The 27669-nt window shown below is 45.7% G+C and overlaps 1 protein-coding gene across 1 annotated transcript in view; it reads right to left on the bottom strand.

Moving 5' to 3' along the window:
• The window catches only part of SCAPER (S-phase cyclin A associated protein in the ER), a gene marked incomplete in the record, with an annotated part of 4815867 nt that overhangs the window by 3669020 nt on the left and 1119178 nt on the right, over positions 1–27669 (bottom strand). Inside the window, 1 exon segment of the mRNA XM_044077465.1 lies at positions 20844–21010. Coding sequence (XP_043933400.1) covers positions 20844–21010 — 167 coding nt within the window.

Raw genomic sequence — 27669 nt, 5'->3', positions numbered from 1 at the left:
TCCCCTTTCTCTGGCCTCTTCTGAAGCAACCTCCATGGGTTCTGGATCCCATCGCGCCATGATATCTTATCCAATGGGCTTCACCCTGCCAGATTTTCGGATGTCCAAATGAACTGTATGGTTCCTCCAAATCTCTTGATAGTCCCGAGATACCAAGCTTTCAAGCAGAGCCATTCGCATTTTGTCCCCTTCACAGAAACTTTCTACTTTCAAACTCTATGCCAGCAAGTGCAGACGTTTCACCCTTTGGGCTCACTTGAAAGGTTTAGATTCCTTTCAGCGTCAAAAGTAGCTATCCTTGATTTTCTGGCTGGTTTATTTCATTCAGGATCTAGTTTTTCCACAAACAAGGTGTAGTTGGCTGATATTTCTAATTTTCATGTGGTTAGAGGCGATATGCTAGTGATAGCTCTAAAGATTTCAAAGACCATAAGGGAGCCTCTTTTTTACTGCATCCTCCTATCCGGAACCCATTTCCTCCATAGGATCTGCCCTTTATGCTTCAAGTGCTTTCTAGACCTACCTCTGAGCCATCAGGCACAGTGTCCCTGAAGTTGTTGTCCTCTTTTTGGTGACTGTTACTTCGGCCGAGCCAGTGTCAGAATTGCAGTTTTTATCCTTGGTACCCCGTACCTGAACTTTCACAAAGTCAGGGTGTACCTTATAATGGATCCTTCCTTTTTGCCTAAGGTAGCCACAGAGACAATTTGAATCAGATCATCCACCTACCAGTGTTCTTCCCTGAGTTTTCAAATAAAGGAGAATATTTGCCTCATTGTCTCAATGTTCATAGGCAGTTGAGATTCTATTTGGAGAGGACTAAGTCCTTCAAAACGTTGAATTAACTGTTTGTTTTTCTTTCTCTAAAGCCCATTTGGAAAAACCAGTATCCAAGACTGCTGTGTCTAAGTGGTTATCTGATTACATTTCTTTTGTTTACATAAGAAAAGAAAGAAGTTGCCTTGCAAACTGAAGGGTCATTCTACTAGAGCCATGGGTACCTTTCATGGCCTTCCTATCGAGGGTGGCTATGAATGACATTTGTGCTGCTGCTACTTGGATGGGTCCTCATAACAATGTCACACTACAAAATGGATATTCTGTGGAGGTCTAGATACTCTTGATTCCAATGTATTGCGGAATGTGCTCTCCTAGGGCCACAGTGTAATGTGGGTGGGGACTATGTCCTACACGTTGAACCCAGATGGAAAAGACAACAGATGGAAAGACAACATAACAGGTACAAGCATGCAAAATCTGAAGGTAATGCTACTCAATGCTAGAAGTCTAAACCTCAAAATGCACTCTCTCGAGGCACTCCTAAAAATGGAGAACATCGATATCTGTGCAGTAACTGAGACCTGGTTCAAGACTCCAGAGAGCACCCCTGCAATACCAGGCTACAAAGTACAGTTTTGTACCTACCATAAATGTAGATGTCCGAACTGGATAGCATCTGCAGTCATAACAACTGGGTTGTCCTGTCGTCAGGCAGCCCTTCGGTCGGCCGGATTCCAAAGTCCGGGTCCGGCTTCGACTGATGTCGCACTTCACCCGACGTCATCTCTGCTGGTCTTCGGGTATAAAGGCATCAGCCGACGCCATTTTCCTCAGTGTTTCTTGCCCCAGATGCCAGTTGCCCTCTTGGAAGGCTAAATTTTGGGTAAAAATGCCAATGTTTCCAAAGGATAGAAGGCAAACACAAAAGATAAGCATGTATGTACATATATACAAACAAATACACCATAAGAGACCCCCCCCCCACCAGCTAGCTATTAGGAGGGTAAATACCCTAGGAGTACCACAGAGGGAAGGAGGAGGGTAATCCTGACTGCAGATGCTATCCAGTTCGGACATCTACATTTATGGTAGGTACAAAACTGTACTATGTCCTTCATGGATGCATCTGCAGTCATAACAACTGGGTAGAATACCATAGCCAACTAGGGGAGGAGGAAGAATAGATTATGGTGTGGTTAGGATCCCTTGCAGTACAGCAGTGGCAAACCCTGCTCGGGATCTGGAATACAGAGGTAAATTATAATGCTTGGCAAATGTATGCACGGAGGTCCAAGTAGCCGCCTCAATAATGTCCTTGGTTGCCACTCCTCGTAAGAAGGCTGTGGTAGTGGCTGTTGCTCTTGTAGAATGAGGCCGTATGTTCTGTGGAATTGGTTTTCCATGGAAGGAGTAACAGAATCGTATGCAATTTCCTATACATTTGGAGATTGTCTGTTTGGAAATTGCTTTTCCTTCCCTTCCTGTTGCATAGGCTACAAAAAGCTGGTCAGTTTTTCTGTTACTTTTTGTTCTGTCCAGGTAGTAGCGTAGCTGTCTGTGCACATCCAAGGTATGCAGCATTCTTTCCCCTCTGTTTTGTGGGTTGGGGAAGAAGGTAGGTAGGTGGATTGCCTGGTTTAAGGACACTCTGGATACCACCTTAGGCATAAATGTAGGATTAGTCCTCATGGACACTATCTTGGTGGAAGACTAGGAAGGGTTGTACTGCCATTAGGGCCTGAAGTTCAGAAACCCTCCTTGCTGAGGTTATTGCCAGTAGGAAAGCAGTTTTCCATGATAGATGCTGTAGGTCTGCTGTTGCTGCTGGTTCAAAAGTGCGAGTGTCAACTTTTCTAGCACAAAGTTCAAATCCCAAGCTGGCAGTGGTGGTTTCCTAGGAGGTTTTACATTCTTGATCCCTCTGAGGAACTGCCTGAGTAGAGGATGCGAGAAAACAGGTGGATCAAAGCTGTATTCTGCTGAAATAGCTGATGCATGTATCTTGATGGAGGAATAGGACAGGCCTGTATGTAGAAGCTCTGCCAAGTACTCCAGAATGTTAGCAATATCTATATTCGACACATCCTTTCCTCTTTCAGCACTCCAAATGACAAACCTTTTCCATTTCCCTGCATAGTTCCTTCTTGTTGAAGGTCTGCGGGCTTCAAGGATAATGTCTTTAACCCTTTGGGAGAGATCTGGAATAGTTGCTGCTATGTGATGTGCCATGCAGTCAGTTGCAACGTTTTTAGGTTTGGATACATGATGCTGTAGTTGTTCTGAGTTAACATCAAAGGCATCAGGGGTATTGACCACATTCTGTCCCGAGACATGCTCCTCAGCAATGGGTACCAGTGTTGTCTTGGCCAGTTCGGAGCTATCAGGATTATCCTTGGACGTTCCTCCTTGATTTTTAGTAATACCTTGTGTATCAAGGGTAGAGGTGGGAATGCATATGCTGTCAGGCCTTTCCAGCTGAAGGAGAGCGAATCCACTTTCGATGCAAGTGGATGGAATGTCCTTGTGCAGAATTTTTTGAGCTGGTGATTGAGAGGGAAGCGAATAGATCTATCTGTGGCATTCCCCATTTCTTTGCGATGGTCTTGAAGATGTCCGGGTGTAGCATCCATTCGTGAGCATCCGAGGTGGTTCTGCTTAACATCTCTGCTAGAGTGTTCTCCTTTCCCGGTACAAACATTGCCTGTAACTGGATGTTGTAGCTGAGTGCCAGGTTCCAAAGGTCCAAAGTCATTCTGCATAGGGGGTATGAATGAGTGCCTCCCTGTTTGTTGATGTACCACATGACTGTGGTGCTGTCTGTCCTTATCATCAAATGGCCTTCTTTGAGAAATGGCCTGAATTTTTGGATTGCCAGTTTTACTGCCAGCATTTCTTTTAGGTTGATGTGCAGGTGAAGCTGGTCCTGCGTCCACAATCCTTGTACGCATTTGTCCAGCATGTGAGCCCCCCATCCTAGGTCTGATGCGTCTGTTGTGATGGTTTGGCTTGCTTGATAGCTGTGAAAGGGTAAGCCTGGGTTTGACTGGCATACTTGAGCCCACCATAGGAACTCCTGTTTTAGGCATGGAATTAGTGGAATTTCTGCTTCTAGGCTGTGCCTGTGTTGGGACCATAAATTCTTTAGGTACCACTGTAGTTTTCTCATATGCAGTCTGGCATGTGGAACCAAGATTATGCATGATGCCATGAAGCCCAAGGCCTGCAGAACTTTTCTTGCTGTTAGCTTGCTCTGGTTTGTTAGTGCCAAGAAGTAAAGAGGGAGATCTTTTTGTTTTTCTGCTGTTAGGAATGCCATTTGTTTTACTGTGTCCAATTATGCACCCAAGAATGTCCTTGTTTGGGATGGAATCAGCCTTGACTTTTGTAAATTTGTGTATCCCAGTGATTGTAGCAAGTAAATGACCCTTTGTAAATCTGTTGTCAGCTTGCTTTTGTTGTCCCCTTGTAGCAGGCAGTCGTCCAGGTATGGATAAATTTGGATTCCCTGTAGTCTGCAGTGGGCGATTACTGATGCCAGGCATTTTGTGAATACTCTGGGCGCAGTAGATAAGCCAAAGGGCAATGCTGAGAATTGATAGTGCTCTGATCCTGCAAGAAATCTGAGGTATCTTCTGCAAATTGGTCAAATGGGGACGTGCAGGTATGCCTCCTTGAGATCTAGAGTTACCAGCCAACACTCCTTGCCCAGCATGGGAAGAAGTTGCTGTAGGGTCAGCATTTTGAATTTTGGGACAATGATGTATGTGTTTAAGGTGGACAGGTCGAGAATAGGTCTCCAACTTTTTTCCTTTCTTGGAACTAGGAATAGTCTGGAGTAGAATCCTTTGCCTTGTTCTGTTTTTGGCACTCTTTCCACAGCTCTCATCTTTGTTAATTGCATTATCTGCTGTAGAGCTTCTGTTTTTTGATTTGGAGGCAGGTTTGGCATTCCTCTTTTGACTGGTAAAGTGTGGAAGTGGAACCGGTAACCTTGGTCTATGGTTTGCAAAATCCACTTGTCTTTTGTGATATAGTGCCAGTTCTTCGAAAATAAGGTTAATTTTCCGCCTAATGGTGCTGCTATTTGTTCCCTGGTAGGCGGAGTTAGAATCAAGTCACTGTGATTGCCCTGTTGTAGTGGTAGTGGCTGTGCCTGTGCCTCTGTTATTACCTTGCCACTGTCGTCCTCTGTAGGCACCCCCTCTGGATTGATTTCTGCCTCTGGAACGTCTATTCCTGCCCCTTTGGGATCTTGTGGAGTCAGGAAAGGACCAATTTTTGGCAGGCCAGTTCCTGCTAAACCTTGGGGGCTGAACCTGCAAGAAATCTTTAACCGTTTGTACAGATTTTGCCTTTTCTTCCATTTTCTTCATTACCTGCTGGGCAGGTGTACCAAACAAACTGGTCTTATCCATAGGAGCATCTAATAACTTAGCTTTAACATGATCCGTAAGACTTGTTCCTTCAGCCATGCATGTCTTCTTATCACTGTGCCAGTCATGGCTGATCTAAATGAAGCCTCCAGTGCATCATAGCCACATTTTAAGGAATGGTTACTAACCTGTTGTATGTTATTAACCGTTTCTAATAGATATTTCTTATCTATAGAGTCATCAGAGGATAGCTTTTTTGTTAACTGATCAAGCATAAACTCTTGGTATTGTATCATGTGAAATTGACAGTTTAAAGCTCTAGCTGAGAGAGTAGCAGAGGTGTAAACCTTTTTGCCCCATCTGTCTAAAGACCTGGCTTCCCTTTCAGAAGGAATAGGGTTTTTTGCTGTGGTCGAGGCTACTGCCTTAGGGCCCTGGGATATAGTTTCGGGTCTGCAAGTGGGGCCTTGTATAGGTGATGATGAGTGTCTTGCACCCTGTAAAATCTATCTGGTTTGGCAGGTGCTGGAGGTAAGGAATCTGGTGCAGTGCAAACATCATTAAATGCATCGTCCACAACAGAGAGGACAGGAGGTATAGCTAAGGGCCTGTGTTGTGGTAGGTGCAGAAAAGTCCTAAGTCTTTTCTGGAGTCTGAGAAATCCTGTTCCTGCCATTGGAATTGTTCTCTCATGGCATGTAAGGTTTCCCAAAGGAGAATTCTTCTGGTGGAGAAGCAGCTGGAATGGATTCTTCAGCATCTGAGTCCTCATAATTGGAGAAAGGAGCCTCTGGCTGGTCTGTAATATCTGAGTCATCCGCAGAATCATCAGAGGACACAGGCTCGAGGGGCTCTGCTCTAGGTCTCTTTCTGGGGCTGAGAGGCCCTGTCTGGGTGTGATTGAGATCCCCTAATTAAGGATATTAAATCTTCTGCCAGAGTAAGCATTTGTGAACTAGAAGTGGGCCTGGTTGGGGGGGTTTAACAGGCACTGATTTAGTAGATTTGGCTGCTTTAGCCCTGGCAAAGGCCTTAATAGACATGGCTGCAGGAGGCCTAGCAGCACCACGTGCTGGGGTAGAGACATCCAAAGGGATGGTGTCTGATAAGTCACTAGTAACCACTGTAGTAGGTAAAATTTCTGAGGCCGATTCAAGTAAAGTAGCGGTACCTCAGTAGTAGTCATTGATTGGCTGTACTCTGATCAGTTTTCGGTTTCGCCGAAACAGAGACACTCGCGTTTGCTTAACCGTGGTTTCGCCGAAACCGCGGACCGCGAGTGTCGGTCTTTTCTTGCTTTTAACAATTTGGGTAGTCGGAGGATCCGACGGCATAATGTACGCAAAATCAGAGCCGAAAAACTGTTCAGCAAACTCCGACCGATGTCTAAGCGTTCGCCGGTTGAAAGAAGCACAGGCGAACAGGCTGCTACGTGGTCTGGGCCTAAACAAGGCAAACAGTAAGAGTGGAAATCTTTATGAGGTATTTGTTTCACAAGTTAAACAGTTATTGACTTTTTCTGACATCGGCTGAGGCAAGAAAGAGTCCCCAACGGGTACTTAGCTTTAGAAGTCTTCGGAGTATTCGGTAGTAGTAATCTCTGGATCTGACCGACCGCACTTGCGAACAGCTTCTGCTTCGGCCACGCGCAAGAAAGACTGAGGAAAATGGCGTCGGCTGATGCCTTTATACCCGAAGACCAGCAGAGATGACGTCGGGTGAAATGCGACATCAGCCGAAGCCGGACCCGGACTTTGGAATCCGGCCGACCGAAGGGCTGCCTGACGACAGGACAACCCAGTTGTTATGACTGCAGATGCATCCATGAAGGACATCTCTTACCACACTTTTCGGCCACCAAACCAGGACCGAAATACTAAAGGTGGAGGAGTGTCAATATTCACCAAGGATATTCACACCACCAGGCTAGTTGGCCAACACAATGTGTCTGAAATTCTCCAAGTGCAACTAACACTAGGCAAGACTGCAATCCAAATTGTAGCTTGCTACAGATCCCCCACCATACCCCAAGATTCTCACTACACCTTTCTAAACATACTGGAAAATATTAAGATAGAACCAAACACCCTAATACTGGGTGATTTTAACTACCCTGCCATTAACTGGGAAAACTACTCATGTCCCAACACTTTTGCGCAACGGTTCTTGGAATTCATAAATTCCAACGCCCTGGATCAACTAATCCATAGTCCCACCAGAGGCTCCAATATCCTAGACCTGGTCATTACCAACATGGGAAATCAATGCTCCATACCTATGGTCATCCCCTCGTTAGTCAGGTCTGACCATAAGCTAATCACCCTTAACATCCACATCCCACCCCACCCCCAGTAAAGAAACCACCATAAAAACTTCTCTAAAGCCAACTTCATGCTACTCAAGTCAGAAGTGACAAACTTCATGACACCCATGCAGACGGGAACTGAAAGTTCAACTGCTGAATCCTACACTACGGCACTGTACGAGCACATCCACTCATGCATGAATCGTGCCATCCCAAATAGAACCAAAATGCTCTCATCCAAAAAAAGGAAGCCAATCTGGTGGTCCCCTGCCATAAACAAACTTTACAACAAAAGGAAGAAACTTTTGCAGAAAAGAGGAAAATCCCAGGATGCAAAAAAAGTACAGTTTTGTACCTACCATAAATGTAGATGTTCGAGGATCCACATTGCTGCAGTCCTAACCATTGGGTAAGTCCGCTGTCCCAGTCGGCCCGAATACCAAAGTATATGGCTGACGTCGGTCTAGGCGCATTAGTCTGACGTCAGGACGTCAGGGTACTAATGCGCATGACCGACGTCATATCCTCAGTCTTTTCTTGCCCCAGATGTCAGAAGACCCTAAAAAGACAAGGCCAAAACCCAAAAACACCAAACACTCCTGCACCAAAAATATGTACAATATATACAAAATTACAAGAGTATAACCTCACCCACACAACCACCCCTAAACACAGACAAGAAGGAGGGAGGGTATTGGACTGCAGCAATGTGGATCCTCGAACATCTACATTTATGGTAGGTACAAAACTGTACTATGTTCTTCATTCCACATTGCTGCAGTCCTAACCATTGGGTAGAATCCCAAAGCAGAGGTAAGGGAGGCTGGCAAATCATAAAGAAGCAGGAGCTGTCAACATGCCTTGCAAAATAGCTGTGGCAAAACCAGCCCTAGATTTAGAGTAGAGAGGAAGGTGGTAATGCTTAGAGAAAGTATGCACTGAACTCCAAGTAGCTGCCTCCAAAATATCCTTAGTTGCCACCCCCCTTAGAAATGCTGTTGAAGTGGCAGTAGCCCTAGTGGAATGAGGCCTAATCCCAGCTGGAATCTCTTTGCCATGATGGGAATAACAAAATGCAATGCAAAACCCAATCCACTTAGAAATAGTTTGTTTTGACACAGGCTTGCCCTGAGAACTCAAAGCAAAAGAAACAAACAACTGCTGAGACTGCCTAAAATCCTTAGTCCTGCTTAAATAATAACGCAACTGCCTGTGTACATCTAAAGTTTGCAAAATCTTTTCCCCCTTATTTTGGGGATCTGCATAGAAAGTAGGCAAATGAATAGTTTGGTTTAAAGCCACACTAGAAACCACCTTAGGCATAAAAGAAGGATTAGTACGTAATGATACCCTATCCTTATGGAAAATCAAAAAAGGCTCTACCGCCATAAGGGCCTGCAATTCAGAAACCCTTCTTGCAGAAGTAATGGCCAACAAAAAGCAGTCTTCCATGACAAGTATTTCAATTCAGCAGTAGCCGCAGGCTCAAAAGGTTGTAGAGTAAGTTTCTCCAACACAAAATTGAGATCCCAAGCAGGAGTAGGAGCTCTACGGGGGTCTTATATTCTTTGCCCCTCTAAGAAATTGCTTGAACAAAGGATGCGAAAACAATGGTGGGTCACAATCATAGTGAGCTGAAATTGCTGCAGCATGAATCTTAATGGAAGAGAAAGACAAACCTTTGTCCAATAACTCAGTAAGATATTGAAGAGCCACACTCAAATTAGGCTCAGAAATCTCCAAATTCTTTGCTGCACTCCAAAATAAAAATCTCTTCCATTTTTCCGTACACTTTCCTTGTACTAGGTCTTCTGGCTTCCATAATCACATTTAAAACTTGTTGAGGAAGTTGAGACCTGCTGTGTTTCAAAACAGAATATGCCAGGCTGTTAGATGAAGAGAGTGAAGCTTGACATTGAGCAGGTGACCGTCCCTCTGAGACAACAGGTGTGGAATCAAAGGTAAAGGCCATGGAGGCTTCCTTACCAGACTCCTCAGTAATGGGTACCAGTGTTGCCGAGGCCAATCTGGAGCTATCAAAATCATCCTTGGCTTGTCTTGTCTGACCTTTAGGAGCACCTTTGGGAGAAGGGGCAGAGGTGGAAAGGCATACACATGAAGATTTTTCCAACTGAAAGAAAGAGCATCCACTTTCCAAGCTGTGTGATGAAACCTCTGTGTGCAAAACTTTGGCAGCTGGTGGTTTAGTGGAGAAGAACAGATCTATGTCTGGAGTTCCCCATGACACTGTCAATTCCTGAAATACATGAAGATCCAGTTTCCACTCGTGGGGATCCATGATTTGTCTGCTTAACACATCTGCTAAGGAGTTCTGTGCTCCGGCAGAAACCTTGCCTGAAGAGTTAGTTGCAAGCTGAGCGCAGTCTCCCATAAAATCATTGCTTGCCTGCACAACGGGTAAGAATGTGTTCCCCTTGTTTGTTGATGTACCACATGACAGTTGTGTTGTCTGTTAGAATCAACACCTGCCCTGGAAGAAGTAACTCCTTGAAAGCCATTAATGCAAACTGGACTGCTAACATCTCCTTCATGTTGATATGTAGATGCTGTAGTCTGGCAGGCCACTTGTCTTGTATCCACTTTCCATTTAGATGAGCTCCCAAGCAATGTCTGAGGCATCTGTCGTTAGAATCTGACTCGCCTCTGGCCGGGTCACAGAGAGTCCCTTGTTTAGGTGACATTCCTGAGCCCACCACAAAAATTCCTGTTGAATGCAAGGTATTATTTGAATGACGGTGTCCAAATCCTGGCAGTGCTGTGTCCATACATTTTTGAGATACCATTGCAGCTTCCTCATATGCAGTTTGGCATTGGGAAGCACCAGAATACAAGATGCCATGAACCCTAAGGCTTGAAGGACTGTCCTTGCAGTCAGCCCAGACTGAAGAGATAGTTGATGGAAGTAAATGGAAAGATTCTTTTGTTTGTCCGGGGTTAGAAAGGCCATCTGGGCTGCTGTATTCAGTCTCACACCCAGAAAGCACATGTCTTGAGAGGGTACTAGACTGGACTTTATTTCGTTCACAGAATACCCTAGGCATCTTAGCACTGCTATCACATATTCCAAATGCTGTAAAAGGTCTTCCTTTTCTTGAGCCAGAATCAGGCAGTCGCCCAAGTAAGGATAGATTTGAATTCCTTTTAGCCTGAAGTAAGCTATCACTGGAGCCAGAACCTTTGTGAATATACACCCCGCAGTAGATAAGCCAAAGGGCAATGCAGAGAACTGATAATGGGAATTTCCAGCTCGAAAACGCAGATACTTCCTGCAACTTAGTCTGATAGGCACATGAAGGTAAGCTTCCTTGAGATCTAAAGTTACCATCCAGTGATCTTTGCCCAGCAGAGGTAAAAGCTGTTGTAACGTCAACATTTTGAACTTGGGAATGTCCAGATAAGTGTTGAGGATAGATAAATCCAAAATTGGTCTCCACGTGTTCCCCTTTTTTGGTACTAGGAACAGGCGAGAATAAAATCCTAGGCCCCTTTCTGGCACAGGAACTGGCTGAATGGCCCCTATGTGAAGTAACAGAGAAATTTGCTTGTGAGCCTCTTTTCTTTGTAGAGGAGGAATGTCTGGCATGCCTTTGAAAGGAGGCAAGGTATGGAAATAAAACCTGTAACCGTGGTGAATGATATCCAAAACCCATCTGTCTTGGGTAATTAAATTCCAATTTTCTTTGAAAAGAGCCAACCTTCCTCCCAAAGGTGCTGCCAGACGAGAATGTACTGGCAGCTGAAAAGGTAGGTCATTGGGTCTGTTTACGAAAGGACTGACCCCTGCCCTCACCAGAAGTCTGAGCAGGTGAACTTCCTGTTCTAGGCCTAAAAGAACCTTGAGCTCTGCCCCTACCACGTCTAGACCTACCCCTAGACTGGGAATCATAAGCAGGATATGTCCATCCCTTAGTAGGCCAATTTCTACTAAACTTCGGAGGCTGCACCTGCAAAAAATCTTTAACAGTTTGCATAGACTTAGCCTTGTCCTCCATTTTCTTTAAAACTGCTTCCACAGGCGAACCAAACAACACGTCAGACTGTAAAGGAGCATCCAAAATCCTTGTCTTAACATGCTCAGCTAAATTCTGATCCCTCAACCAGGCGTGCCTACGAAGAACAGAACCAGTGGCAGCCTCGAGGAGGCCTGCACAGCATCAAAACCACATTGCAAGGAATGCTTACCCACCTGTTCAGACACATGAACTAAATCCTGCAACTCTTTACACTCAATACCTTCTGCCAGAGCATCCACCTTAGATTTCAATTGTGAAAGGAGATAATTTTGATATTTTAACATGTGAAACTGGCAATTCAACGCCCTCATGGCTAAAGTGGAAGAAGTATACACTTTCTTTCCCCATCTATCCAAAGCCCTTGCCTCTTTATCAGGAGGAACAGGATTTTTAACAACAGAAGCCTTAACACCTTTAGGCCCCTGAGAGACAGTTTCGGTCTGCCCTAGGACTCTTAAAAGATACTTATGAGCTTCAGGCACCCTATAGTACCTATCCGGTTTAACTGGGGCAGGAGGCAAAGAATCAGGGTTCAGGGAAGCCTCTGCAAAAACATCTTCCACCACATTCAGAACAGGAGGTATAGCTAAAGGCCTATGCTGGGGTAAAAACAAGAATTCCCTAAGCCTCTTCCTGGAATCAGAGAAATCTTGACCTTCCCATTTAAAATGCTCCCTCATGGAATGCAGAGTCTCTGAAAATGAAAAATCCTCAGGAGGAGAAGCTGAAGGAGTAGAATCATCCACATCAGAATCAGAATAAGGAGGAAACTCCTGCAAGTCTTCAGCCGAAGACTCAGAAGCCTCCGAACACTGTTCAAAACTCTCAAACTCAGGTTCCACCCTAGGCCTCTTATCAGGAGGGGGCATAGAACCTCTAATCATAGTAATCAAATCCTCTGCCATTTTAAGCATATGTTTCTTAGGCAAAGATCCTGAAGAACTAGGAGCAACCCCCACTGAAGTTAAACCTGGCCTGCCCCTCAAGGAAGCCTTGGAAACAGAAGGGGAGGCTCTAACCACCTTAGGAAGAGAGGGAAGAACAGCCACCTGAGAAGCCCCTTCAGCCTGGCCTACCTCCTGAGAGGACACATCCTGTAACAGTAAAGTCTCTCCCTGAGACTCCAATGAAACTCCTGGCAGAACCTCCGGCTCCACTGAGCCTTCTAAAGAACCGACGTCCGGGACTGTCGGTTCTTCCACTCTAGGCTTTGCTGCTTTGTCCTTGCGCTTTTTGGACGAAGCGGGCGTCGGAGCATCCGGCGGCATTTTATAATTACAACGCTTCCCAAAACTAACCTGGCACAGTCTAACCTTCTCTTAATAGTGCGTTTGTTAAATCTAGCAGAAGAGCGGCATCCAACAACGCCGTGCTCAGGCCCTAAACAAGGTATACACAAGGTATGGTAATCCCTATGAGGTATCTGTTTCCCACAAGAAATACAGTTATTCACTTTTTCTGACATCCGGTTAAATACTGTGGCAAGAAAAAACCAAAATATTCCCAACGGGTACTTAGCCAACTTTGATTCGGTCTGAAACTCCGACTTCAGAAAATTTCAGAACGCCAACCTGCACTCGCAAAACTGCTTCTGCATCGGACCATGCGGCAAAAAAGACTGAGGATATGACGTCGGTCATGCGCATTAGTACCCTGACGTCCTGACGTCAGACTAATGCGCCTAGACCGACGTCAGCCATATACTTTGGTATTCGGGCCGACTGGGACAGCGGACTACCCAATGGTTAGGACTGCAGCAATGTGGAATGAAGAACATCTCCCTTATTAGCCTCAGTAAGAAACTGAGATGCCTCATAAAATCCTCCAAAACTAGTTACGAAAATAAAATTGCCAAAGATTCCAAAGACAACCACAAAGCATTCTATAATTATGTCAAGAATCCAAATGGCAATGCTCAGATCTGCTCTGAGCTAAAACAGAATGGCATTAAATATACTGATCCGAAGGATATTGCCAATATCCTGGCAGATCGATTCAGTGCCAACTTCACCCCACTTTCACCCCCTAAATGGCCCATCTCAATACCGGAAGATTGCCAAATTCCAGTAATAACGGCCACACAGGTACAAAACGCACTCTCTAAAGCCAAGAATACAGCATCCATGGGACCAGATGACATCCCGGGCTGTGTACTACATGAACTACAATATGAACTGGCACCTCACCTTAAGTGTCATGTTTAATCATAGCCTCACCTCAGGTTTCATGCCCACTGAGTGGCGCAGAGCTATAGTTATCCCAACCCACAAGGGGGGATCCACCTTGGATCCCGGAAACTACCGTCCCATCAGTCTGACAAGCCTTATCTGCAAGGCCATGGAGCGTATTATCATGGAACTTATAAACAAAGACATTGGCAACCTTCAAACACTGGACCCCACCCAGTTTGGGTTTGTGAAGGGCCGATCTTGTCTCCTGAACCTGATTGACTTCTTTGAATCAGTCTCCAGAGCCATGGACAAGGGTAAGGTGGTCCACACAGCCTATCTAGACCTTGCCAAGGCCTTTGACACCATCCCCCACTCTGGAATCATAGATAAACTTACTAAGTTGGGCATTAATCCCTATGTCACCCAATGGGTTGCCAAATGGCTTACTGATAGAACCCACACTGTAAAAGTAGCAGACTCCAAATCCAGCTCCAGACAAGTGACAAGTGGAGTACCTCAGGGTTCAGTCCTGGGGCCGCTCTTGTTTGGCATCTACTTCTCTGAAGTACAGGTCAACACTAAGGGACTCTGCCACTGAGAAAACACCAAAGTTGAGAAGAACGCTGGACAACCAAAAGTGCGTAACCAAGTTTAATCACCGCTTTCATCGTGAGACTTCTTCAGAATACAACTTTAAAAAGTTCACGTTTTCAGTAATTGAAGTTTGCAAGTCTGACTTAAGGGGTGGGGATTTCAAAAATTATGTTGAGCAAAGGGAAACATTATGGCAAATAAAATTGAAATCTGATAAATTTCCAGGACTCAACGACACAGTTAATATTAAATGTTTCTTGAGAAACGCCAAATTGAATATTGATAAGACTATTTCAAAAGTGTTTTTTAACTAAGATTTAGTTTTTTAGGGCAAAGTTGTTTGTTAATTCTTCTTCTTAGGGTTTTATTGAATAATGAATTTACTTAATTGTTAATTAATTCATTTATTACTGACTATATAAGGAGTGTTTTGTATGTTATTAATTTGTATTCTGAAGAAGTCTCACGACGAAAGCGGTGATTAAACTTGGTTACGCACTTTTGGTTGTCCAGCGTTCTTCTCAACTTTGGTGTTTTCTCAGTGGTTTATCTATTGGATTCTTGTTACTAAGGGACTCTGGCTAACAAAGTTTGCAGATGACTGCAAACTGGGAGCCATTATTGAATCCCCAAATGATGTGGATACTCTACAAAAGGGCCTTACAGAAACAGATGCTTGGTGCCAGAGCCATGGGCTCAAGCTCAATGCCAAGAAATGTATTGTTATCCCCTTTGGGAAAAAACATGTATCCATGAATTACCATATAGGTGGCAGTACACTAAACACAGAAAGTGTGATAAGAGACTTAGGGACACAGGTGGACAGTGGTCTCACCTTTGATAACCACATCGCCACAAGTCAGGAAATCCTTCTATGTGGCACACCTCATCACGAAGGGCTTTTCATCCAGAAAAAAGGAGGTCATTGTCCCACTGTACTCATCCCTCATTAGACCCATTATAGAATACAATGCCCCATTTGGTATGTACCTCTCAAGACATCTGCAACAACTGGAAAGGCCTCAGAAATACCACACTAAAAGAATCACAGGCCTAAAGCAGATGCCCTATGCTGACCGCCTTAAAAAACTCCAGCTATACTCTGTCATATATCGCCTACTCAGAGCCGATCTCTGCTTAACATACAAGGCCATGTCAAACCCAGAGCTGTTGGACATGCTACACTTAAAGAAATCCCAATCCCTCAGAGCTACACGCCCAGGGATCTAAACCTTGTCATCACAATAAACAAAACATGTTGGAGGGATAGGTTCCTGACCCAGAGACTCCCCAGACTCTGGAATAGATTGCCCATACATGTCAAGCAGAGTGCCTCTTTGGACCTCTTCAAGAGGAACCTTGACGATTGGATGGGAGAAAGGAAATTCACCCCAGGGATCACGTCAGTCGCCCTGCTAGACAGGGGTCAAGGAAAGTAAATAATGTGGGAAGAAATATTCAGGGAATTGTTATGGCTAGGCTTGTATAGGCCCTAGGGCTGATAGCCTAGTACTAACCTATGAACCTATGAACAACATTGGATACAAAAGTTATGTACTTACTGGGTTGTCTCTTTCGGTCCAGCTCATTCATCCTGTTCACCTGCCCCCTACTGTGCTGACCAGGTTGGGGAGCTGTTATTTCCCTTCTTTTTGTTTGAGGGTCCTTGGTGTCAGAAGTTTTCTGGAGAAGACAGTGGAACTGCTTTCTGGTGAGGGGCAAACTCAAACTGAGGGTTGTCGGTTAAGGTTAGCATTATGGGTAGAAGAGGCAGAGCTCAGGGGAGCTAAAGTCTCTTGATTTGTCCCGTCTCAGACTTGAGTCAAAGTGCTTTTTCTGGTTATGTGGTAGACTTTCACCGCCAATACCGACAAGAACAGTTCTCCCTTGCCCATGGTGGGCAACCCTACAACCAAAAAGGGTGACTATCTCTTGGTCATTAGTGGTTGTAGGTGCTACACCAGAGGGACTGGGGGGGGGGGATAAACTGCTCAAGGAACTAAATCTGGTCATAACACAGTCCTCCAGTGGCTGAAGCAATTACAGAGCTGATTAAATACCCAAAGATGCCATTAACAATTTTTGTCGTCTTCTTGCAGATTGGGGGGGGGGGGGGCATAACTACTCCATATGTCCAGTCATAAGGGAAACCTCAAACATGGCTAGCCAAGCCTGTAAGAGATGGTAAACTCAGTTCCAGATAAAAAGGTGGTTTTGAGGTTTAAAAAAAAAAAAAAAAAGCTAAAATATTAAAAAATGGTTAAACAGATTTAAAGCCATGTCATTTTTTTCAGTATTTATAGTAAAAATCCCATTGTAGAAGCCAGTCCTAACAAGTTTTCTAGCCTAAGTAAGAGTAGTTTCACAGAAGAAAAATGAAAATTATATACTTACATATTTGCTAGATCCTTGTCCTCCATCTGCCTCGACAAATGTTACCTAAGTATTGGTGGATCCGAGACAGCTATTGGAGCTTTCTCCAGTGCTTGAGTTCCCCTCTCCCATAATGGATTAGTCTAAAATAAATATCTCAGATCAAGTTTGCCATACAGAAAAGACAGAAATATCCCCAAGAAAAAATAAAAAAAGATCCTCATCTTAGAGAGATGCAAATAACTGGCAGAAGACTTCTCCAATGAAAGGCTTGAGGTTTGGGCCACTATGATTCTCTATAAGCAACCAAACAAGACTAATCTCAATTTTGAAGGGAGGAGGGTGGGATGTCGAGACCAACAGAGCAGGACAAGGATCTAGCATTATGCGAAGTACGTAACTTTTGTACCTATGTTGTCATATCAGTCCATCGCAACAGATGGAATAGGGTCCCCACCTCTCAGGATTCCAAGGTGGCATTACGACAGGAACCTTTTAAGAACAGTGCTTGGATCTGGAAATCAGAACCACTTTGTAATAATTGACCAAGGGATGGATACTATACCAAGTTGCTGTAACACAAATATCATCCAGTGATGAATGTTTGAAAAAGGCAGAGAAAGTTGAAACCGGTTTAGGAGTATGTGCTTTCACAGTCTGTGTGAAAACAATATTCACATGGCATTGTAAGCAAATTAAATGCAATCTGAGAGCCACCTAGACAAGTTGAATTTAGACCGAAACCAAGTTTAGATTTAGAAAAGGATATGAATAAATGAGCATATTTCATATAGATTTTATGCAGTGCAAATACAATTTGAGTTGCTGATGGACATCTAAGGTTTTAAGTTGTATTCTCCATGACTAGAATGATTAGGAAAAAAAGACAGGTAAGTGCATAACCTGGTTCAAGGCTGACTAACTACTTTAAGCACAAAGCTTGAACTGGGTTTGAAAAAAACTGTCTTTGTGAAAGATCAAATAAGGATGCTTACAGGACAAAGCCTAAAGTTCAGAATTCTGTCTAGCTGAAGTGATGGCCACCAAAAACAAGGTTTTTCAAGACAGAAATTTCAATTTGACTCTACAGGCAGGCTCAAATGGAGGTTGCATGAGAGCTTGCATGTTCCAAGGAGAAGTTAGATCTTTGATGGGAGCATATCATTAGAAAAGCCTTAATACTTTCAGCGAAGCTATGAATGCATCATTTGAGCCCGTGTGAAAATTGGAAATAGCTGCTGATTGGGTCTTAATAGTAGAACAGCTAGCACTGGATTGAAAATGTCCTGCCAGAAAGTCCAGAATGGAAGGTGCGGCTGAAAAAAGGTCAAAGCTATAGTCCATCACCAAGACTGAGAACTACTTCCATTTGCTCTTATTTATTTTCTAGGTGGAAGTTTTTTTTCCTGAGGCTTTCAATATGCATACCATTCTAGAAGGCAATAAGGGGTCTTTGGTCATCCCTGGAATTGAAGAAACCATGTGGTTAACTTTAGAGACTTGCTGTCTGGGTGAGGCTTGCCGCACGGGTGACAGAGTAGATCCAGAGGAGGATGCAGGAAACAAGGAGGTTGTAGAATATGAGGCCACAGTTAAGTGAACCAGATTTGTCAAGGCCAGAAAGGGGCAATGAGAATAAATTTTGCCTTAACCATGGCAGTTTTTATAAGTAACTTCATCATCAATGGAACTGTAGGGTAAGCATAAATGAGACAAGGCAGCCAAGTTATGCACTAGACTGTCCCTTGGTGACTGTTCCTGTTGAGGAATAAAAGCAAAACAGCTGCTGCTGCACTTCAAAATGGAAGACATGCACAGAGGTTGCAGCAAAGCTGTCTCCAGCGGCTTAAGATTTCCACTGTCACTATCATGATGAGAGACTATTCATGAGGCATAAGAATGCAATGACACTGCTTATCCACTAGCATATTGGATCAAACTGGAATGTACACTGCTAGGAGAAAACACCATAAAGACATTGCCCATTGCCATACTCTCATGGCCTCTCAACATAGTGGACGAGAGTGAATGCCCCACATTTGTTGATGTACCAGAAAGCAATATATTGTCTGTCTGGACAGCAACTACACTCTGGGGATAGTATTCCTGCAGAAACTGCCATGCTAGGAAAACTGCCCTCATCTCCAGAATGCCAATGTGAAGAAGGGACTCTAGACTGGTTCACATTCCCTGAACTGTCCTCCCCTCCTGATGCCCCCCCAACCCTATGCTGATGCGTCCATGGTCAATGTGGCTGAAGGTAGCCAATCATAAGGAGCATTTATGAAGGATGCATTAAGGTTGCCCACAAAGTCGCATAGCTGCAGCCAAGCATGATGACATATAGCAATGTCAGTAAAGTAACATTAGTAACAGACGTCGTAGCCAACTGAAACTCCATGGATTTCCTTGTCTCTGCTATAAGGGATTTCCTCAGGGAGTATAACAGCTCATTAGTAAATTCCCTCTCTGGTTCAACAACAATTTCCACAAGGGGCCCTTTGCTCCAATGTGGATGACCCATGGGAGGAACTAGCAGCATTTGTGGCTTACAAGGTATTATCTCTAACACATTCCTGACTCTACCAAGCCCTCTGTGAAAACATAAATGAGTATCTCCAGGTGAAACCAACTAAAATGTAGATGTACCCACCCCAAAAGTCTCAAAGACTACTTCATCAGGGGAAGGGGTAACAGTTGGCTAATTTTTCTTTTGCCTTAACAGGAAGAGAAATTTAGATGAAACAGGGATGCACAAGGGTCTTGGAGGTACAAATTATGCCCACACTCTGTGTGCTCCACACTGTGTGCTTTTTAAAGTTTTGACTATCAGCCATAACAGGCACAGTAAAACTTAAGCACATACACAAGGAAAATACTGGCTGACTGGACCTAATTTACCTAGACACTAACTACAGTAATTTAAGGCCAAAAATTCTTTAATACTTCTATAATCTACTTTGTCAATATTTAGAAAAATCCTAAATAATATACTAACAATCCTAAATTCCTATATTAAACACCGCCCTTGGAAATATGACTGAACACCTCAGGCAGCAAACAAGGTAATAGGGTGGAGACCAGGGACTTATGGGTAGGGAAGGAGTCACAGCTCTGGAACCGAAAGCTTCAAGATCTGTGCCAAGGTCAGAGCCAGTTAAATCCTACAACTCATAGTTGAACTGGACAAAAATAGACAACACTGGATCAATTATACTGGGCATCTTAAATAAGCAGGGCCTAGGCAATAAACACATTGTTTATGCAGATACTAGGGCAGGATCTCTTTTCTGCATTTTAAGCCTTTCTTGAAACCTGAAGCTTTTTCTATAGCTACAAACACCCAATGGACTAAGAAAACAGAGGTGTAAGCCAGACCAGAAGGGAGAGAGGAAATGTTTATTACTTTATTTAGTTACTTATTTTTTAAAGGAAAACAAGTGAAATAGAGAGGATGTTGATGAAAATAAGATCTGACACTGCTTAGAAAGAGAAAAAAGGCTAGAAAAACTATTTATCTGAAAATTCTTCAATAATGAGCAGAGTGCTGGAAATTTCATCTGATGAGAAAGGCGACGTGATCTGGGGATTTTCTGTTAGAGCAGTACATTATGGGAAACTGGAGCTTGAACACTGGAAAAAGCTCCAATAGTGTTGCCGGATCAGATCCATCTCAAGCCTGATAACCCATCTGTCAAGACAGATGCTTCTGTTAGAGCAGTGCATTATGGGAAATCAGTGCTAGAATAATTGAAAAAGGTCCAATAGTGTTTCCCACTCACAGCCTCAAGGGAGATAAACCCATCTGTCAAGGAGGATCACTAGTTTTCTTCAGAAAAATAAAATAATTGAAGATTTTTCCCAGGAGACTTATCTGCCCACCTCTGAAGGATCACTAGCCAACACTCAGTTCCACGAAGCCCACAGAAGGAGAGAAACTTGGTGTTCAAACTACAATTTATAAGAAGCTCGAGTTGCTCTAACTTTTTTCAACATGGAGCTCTATTCAAACTCCTGGCAGCCAGATCATGTGGAAGGTGCCTTTAAGCTTTGATAAACTGACTGGTTAGCCACATCCTTGGTGGGATATAACTTGAATCACTTGGGCTACTAAAACAGTAACTTCAAAAAGCTCTTCCATCCAAAATTAGAGGATTTAATTTGCCCAAAAGACCTACAGAGAAATCAAAGCATCACTACTGACAGAACTTACCAGTTTTTTCAGAGGGGCCCTTTGCAGTGGATCCAGAGAAGGACTGTACAGTGGAATATTCTGAAGATGGTGATGTTGATAAGACTCCCTGATTTGCTTTCACCTTGTCTGCCCAGCTTCCACCTGCAGGTGAAAAACGAGATGCAGGCAGTGTCGAAGGTGGACCCCTAACAAACAGAAATAAAAGTGTTAATTCTTCATGATACAGCCAGATACTGAATGCTTAGTTTTACAAATAAATGCATAAATAGTACAGTTATGCGAGTGGTAAACATGACAGTAAATTTCTGAAAACAGTTCTTTGCAAAAGGTGTTGTTTATGCAACACAGAAGGAAATGATGTCACGTACTGTGCAATAGCTAAACACAATACCATTACTACAGAAAAGAAGCAGAAAAATTCTCTTTAGAAAACATGAGAGGACAGAAAGGGTGGTGGGGCTGCACAACAGCAAAAGGAAGTGAATGCTAATAAGAAGTTATGTACTCACCATAACGTTCCATCTGAGTAGGTAACTTCATTTGTCTGCAACCTGTGGGTCTTGGATCCGATATCGGATCCGAGCCGGCAACTTGTTTCAAGCTAATGGATCCGAGCTCCTAGCTCCTCCCCTCACCCATAAATCCCTGCTAACCCTCCATGACCTCAGATCGAGTTTGCCCCTCAATATATACCCAAAAAATGGGTATCCAACTAAAAATAGATCCTAAGAAGGCCAGGGGGAAGGAGGGGGGGGGATGGTTGCAGACAAATGAAGCTACCTACTCAGATGGAACGTTATGGTGAGTACATAACTTCTTAATCTGAAGTAGGGAGTTCATTTGTCAGCAACCTGTGGGACAGAGTCCCCAGCTACCTGCACCTTGGGTGGCCATCATGGAAGGATATTGCGAAGTACCGCAGAGCCAAAGGATGCTCTCCCTCTAGAAATCACATCCTGTTTGTAGTGGTTAATAAAGGTATGAGATGAAGCCCAAGTGGCTGCCGAACAAATATCATCCAATGGAACTCTAGACTTGAAGGCCGCAGAAGTAGAGATGGAACGAGTGGAATGTGCACGAACTCCTTCCGGTGCGGGTCTCCCAGAGACTTGATACGCCAATAAGATACATTGAGAAATCCGAAATCCAGCGTGATAGAGATACTTTTGAAATTGCTTTCCCCAAATTAAATTTGGCAAAGGAAATGAACAGCTGGTCGGATTGTCTATGACCAGCTGTTCTATGAGTATAAAAGCAAAGCTGCCTATGAACATCTAATGAGTGCAGCTTGTACTCTCCCTTATTCTGATATTTAGGGAAGAAAACCGGTAAATTTATGGATTGATTTATGTTGGTTTCTGATGCTATTTTGGGAAGAAAAGAAGGATTGATCCTGAGGTACACTCTGTCTGGGTGAAAGATCAAATAAGGAGGCTTCACAGAAAGAGCTTGAAGCTCCGAAACTCTTTTTGCTGAAGTGATGGCTACAAGGAATGCTGTTTTCCAAGACAAGAATTTGAGATCTACTGAAGCAACGGGTTCAAAAGGTGGAGCAGTCAAGGCTTGAAGAACTAGTGAAAGATCCCATGGTGGTATGGCTTCTTTTATAGGGGGTCTAAGTAAGAAGGTGCCTTTGAGAAAGGTTTTACACAACTTGGCCGACATCAAAGGCCCTGTATCATGTCCCACATGGTAATGTGATATGGCTGCCAATTGCACTTTGACAGTTGAACAACTAGCGCCTTCCTGGAAGAGTTCGGTTAGGAAGTCTAATATGGATGGAAGAGGAGCCGTAAAGGGATCTAGATCATGATGCTCCGCCCAGATGGAGAAACGTTTCCATTTACTGCGGTACACTTTCCTGGTGGAGGGCTTATGTGCTGCCACAAGGATGGCTTTGACTGGTGAAGAGATACCGTGAGTCCTAACTAGGAGTGGAACTGGAGCAACCAAGCTGTCCGTTTCAGATTGTCCAGGTTTGGGGTTGGTAAGTTCGACGGATGGGAGATGAGATCCGGACTGGGATCTAGAATCCAAAGAGGATTCACAAGGTGAAACCACAGGTAAGGGAACCAAATTTGCTGAGGCCAGAATGGGGCAATGAAGATCATCCTGCTCCCCAACCGCGAGGCTTTCTGTAAGAGTTGTAGCATCAGGGGTAGAGGAGGATAGGCATAAAGTAGACCGGGTGGCCAAGCATGCACCAGAGCGTCTCTTGGAGTTTCCCCGAAGAAATTGCCGCATTTGGTGTTTGATGGAGACGCAAAAAGATCGCAGCAGGGTTTGCCCCCATATTGCGAATATCTGCTTCGCTACTAGTGGACTGAGAGACCACTCGTACGGGGTAAGAAGGGTGTGACTGAGTTTGTCCGCTAGGATGTTGGTCCATCCCGGAATGTGCGTTGCAATCAGAAAGCGGTTGGTGGAGATCGCCCATTCCCACACTCTCATGGCTTCGCGGCATGGAGGGTAAGATCTGGTTGCCCCCTGTTTGTTGATATACCAGACAACAGACATGTTGTCCGACTGAATTGCAATCGTTCCTATGGGGAGGAGATCCTGAAGTGCTTGCAACGCAAACAGCACCGCTCTCATCTCCAGAACGTTGATATGCAGGGAGGTCTCTGTGTCGTTCCACATGCCTTGGACCGTCCTGCCTGAATAATGCCCCCACCCGAGGCGGGAGGCGTCCATGGTCACCGTGGCGAGAGGCGCAGAAGGGACGGCCTGTATGGAGGTCCGAGGCTTGGAGCCACCATAATAGAGCCTTCCTGCAAGCCTTGCTGATAGCAATGGGGTGGTGAAGAGGAAGGGATAGAAAAGACCATTGCACTAGAAGTGTCCATTGCAGTACCCGCATGTTCAGACGGGCGCATGGAAGGAGCGTAATCGCTGCCGCCATGGAGCCTAGTGCCCTCAGGACCAATTCCGCTGGTGCAGTCTCTGATTGGAGGATAGCCCGCACTTAGAGTTGCAAATTCCGGATTCTCTTGGAAGTTAGAAAGGCTCGTAGCTCTCTGGTGTCTATTCTGGCTCCTATGAATTCTATGACTTGTGCTGGGGCCAGAAGGGATTTGTTGGCATTGATGATGATGCCTAACTGTGGGGCTAGGCGGAGAAAGAAGTCTCTGGCTGAGCAAAGTAGATGCCTTGTTGGGGCGGTCAGGAGCCAGTCGTCCAGGTACGGTAAGACCTGTATTCCCTGGAGTCTCAGGTGGGCCGCAATCACTGCTAATACCTTGGTGAACACCCTGGGGGCTGTGGTGAGGCCAAAGGGAAGGACCCTGAACTGGTAGTGACTGGCTCCCAGCCGGAAGCGGAGGAACCTCCTGGATCGTCTGTCCATCAGAATGTGGTAGTATACATCCTTGAGGTCTATAGAGCACATCCAATTGTTCTCCTTAAAAGGGGGAGAATAGATTGAAGAGACACCATTCAGAATTTTTCCTTGGTTACTGACAGGTTCAAGCGGGAAAGGTCTAGGATCGGTCTCAAGTCCCCCGTCTTTTTTGGCACCAAAATGAACCTGGAGTAGAACCCTAATCCGAGCTGGTCTTGGGGGATGGGCTGGATGGCTCTTTTTCTTAGCAGCTGCTGAATTTCTGTGGCTGCGGCCTCCCTCTGATCGGGTGGTATATCGGGGAGGTTTTTGAATTTGGGGACATGGAGTAATGGTATTTTGTACCCTCTGGATATAATGCAAAGCACCCAGCGGTCTGTCGTGATGGACTCCCATGCCGCTAGGTGCTCTGAAAAGCACCCCCCGACTGCCTCCAGAGTGGAGCAGCTGGGCAACCCTTCAGGGCTGCTGCGCGGGCCGTTCAGAGAAAGGTTCTCTGGACCCAAAGTTTCTCGGAGCCCCTCTGCCCCTGGGGCGGCGTCCTCCCTGACCTCCTCTGCCACGGAAGGACTGGTTGTCCGGAGCGGGTTGGGAATGTTGCGATTTCCGGAACCACATCTTCTTCTGACCCTTTTGGTTCTTTGAAAAGGACCGCTGGGGAGCAGAGAAGCGGACTCAGACGGCAGACGTCTTCCCGTCTTTCTCGCTCTGAACAAGTGTCTCGCGAACCGTTTTGCCAAAAAGGGCAGAACCATCGAAAGGGGCGTTCACAAAAGATGCTTTAAAAGGCTCCGCAAAGTCACAATGACAGAGCAAGGCCTGACGTCTCATGACTAGGCCTGCTCCGCTAGCCCTAGCGGCTCCCTCTGTGGCCGCATAGAGGTATTTGAAATTGATCTCAGAGTGGCTATTCGGGTGGAGTACAATTGTTTGTCATCCGCCGACATGGACTCGGGAGGGGAGGCAGCGTATTCTTTGATAAGATCCCGCTGCATCCTGATGACATGTGCCATATAGTTCAGAGACCTTACCGAGAAGGTCGCTGAACTAAAAACTCGCTTCCCTAAGCGGTCCATCGAGCGGGACTCCTTGCTCGGTGGATGGACTGAGGGGCTCTCCTGAGCCAATTCCCTCTTCGTGGCTGCCGCCGTCAACATGGCATCTACGGGGGGGCCCTTACTCCAGTGTGATCGGTCTGAGGGGGGGCTAAGTATTCTATCCGGGCGTTTTGGTATTGGCTCCACGGTGTCCGGATCCTTCCACGCCCTGGTGGTAATGAGGTCCACCAGGGGGTCAGCCGGAGGGGACACCCAAGAGGTAGACGGGCCTGCTTCGAATGCCTCCAGAAACACTGACTAGTCGGAGGAAGACTTGGGGACAGACCACCCACCTCTGATCCTCAGCATCTCCATGATGTCTCCAAAGGAGACATCCTCAGGGGGTGATCTTGGGGAGCCTTCCCCTTCCTCCAAGTCCGTGTCCTCGGTTAAGGACTCAGGGGAGTCCAAGTGCCTCCTCTTGCACTTATGCTTGCGGGGCACTTCCTCAGGGGGGCTGTCCGAGGAGGCCTCGCCAGCAACATCTTGTTCTAATGGAACCATCCGGGACATTGAAGCAGGCTGTCCCTTTGGCCGGGTGATGGAAGCCTGGCCCAGCAGAGAGGGAGTGCAGGGAGGAGCCGAGACAAGGACCGGGGGGTCCGGATGCTCTCAACAGAGCCCTCTCCACAACATCGAAGGCCGAGAGAGAACCACCTTCTCTTGGATCCGAAAGTCGGCTCCCACTCGGATCCGATGAAGGGATCGGAACCGGCGCCGAGACCATCGGATCCGAAGGACCAGTGCGCTCCGACCTGGACGGAGCCGAAGGCACACAATCCCTCGGATCCAAAGCTCGGGCCAAGGCTCCGAGAGGTCGGATCCGACAGGCTGGAGGGCAGGGTCGGATCCGAAGTACCAAGTACTGTCGGTGCCGACCCACCCCCGGCTCCAACGCTGCTCAGCTCCGAATGCTCCGAACCCGGGTAGCGGGTCGGAAAAGGAGCAATAGGATGGAAAAAGGGTGTCGAGCTCCCCCCCGAAGGGGGGGGGAGGCAAGAGCACTCCCATCTGCAGCTGGGCCTGGATGAACCTTCGCATCATCCGGTCCAAGTCTGCATCGGACATACTAAACTTAGATCTCGAAGAGGTCACCGAGGCAGGCCTGGAATGCCGCCTCGATGACCTCGATGGAGATCGTGTCTCCTCCTCCTCGGGCCCTGGGGAGAAACAAGGGGATCGGAGCCGAGGAGGAGGAGACCTAGAGGCAGTGGAGGGAGAAACCCGCTTAGCTGGCGGGGCCGAAACAGAGGTCTCGGCCCGCCGCTTGTGGTGCTTCTCCCTCCTGGCCTCCCTGTCCGCCGACACTTTAGCGGGAGTTTGAGTCTCGGATGGAGGAAGGGGGGCAGGAATGGCAGCAACCACAGGTTGTGGTGGAGCCACGGGAGCAGCGGAGGCCGGAGCAGAGTCCGGGGGTAAAAGTCCCGCCAAGACCAGCTTCGACCTCCGCTCTTTCAGTGCCCTGGGGTTGAACGCTGCACAAATGGTACAGCCTGAGGAGAGGTGTTCAACCCCAAGGCACCGAATGCACCGAGTGTGGCCATCAGCCAGGGAGAGCTTATGGCCACACTCGGTACATTTAGAAAAAATGGCTTTTGGGGCCTCAGCCATACTTAAAGAAAAGTAAGTAACACACACACACAGGCCCCCAAAAGAAAAAACACCAACACACACACTCTAACGACCAGCGAAGGGAGGGAAAATTACTTAAAACAAATATTATTTTTTACTCTAAAGGGAACCCAACACTTTCACACTTAAAAATTTTTGTGAAAAATTTAGAAAGTTGACAGAAAATAGAGACTTAACTGCCCAGTACTAGACGAGCTCACAAGAATCCAGCTATCCACAAGCGCGGCAAACTAGATCTGGGGTCATGGAGGGTTAGCAGGGGATTATGGGTGAGGGGAGGAGCTAGGAGCTCGGATCCATTAGCTTGAAACAAGTTGCCGGCTCGGATCCGATATCGGATCCAAGACCCACAGGTTGCTGACAAATGAACTCCCTACTTCAGATCAGTGGTTCCAGTTTGCGTTCAAGAAAAAAAATTCTCAACACAATCAGCAGAGCTGTGGCTGGCTCATCTAGCATCTGGTGCTACTCCTCAATTTGGTGCCCTGCAACTCTAAGCTGAGGAGCAAAAAAAAAAGTCCATTCTCCAATCTGACCTGGAACTCCTCACCTGTCTCTTAAGGAGTGCCTGGTCTGATGATATATTTGGGCTCCTCAACAGCAGCTAATTTGGTATTTTCTTCTGCAGTATCAAGTGAAGGCTTTGGATAAGGATAAATATTTTGATAAGCATAAACACAGGAAATGAAAGAGAAACTGGTGAAACAGAGATACACAAGACATCTGGGCAAAATCTACTTTGAGCACCACAAAGGATGCACAGTAGCAAACTCTG

This window comes from Protopterus annectens, chromosome 7.part0 (genome assembly GCF_019279795.1).
Source record: "Protopterus annectens isolate FY-2018-M chromosome 7.part0, PAN1.0, whole genome shotgun sequence".
Lineage (NCBI taxonomy): Eukaryota > Metazoa > Chordata > Ceratodontiformes > Protopteridae > Protopterus > Protopterus annectens.
This window is presented reverse-complemented; position numbering and strand designations above follow the sequence as displayed.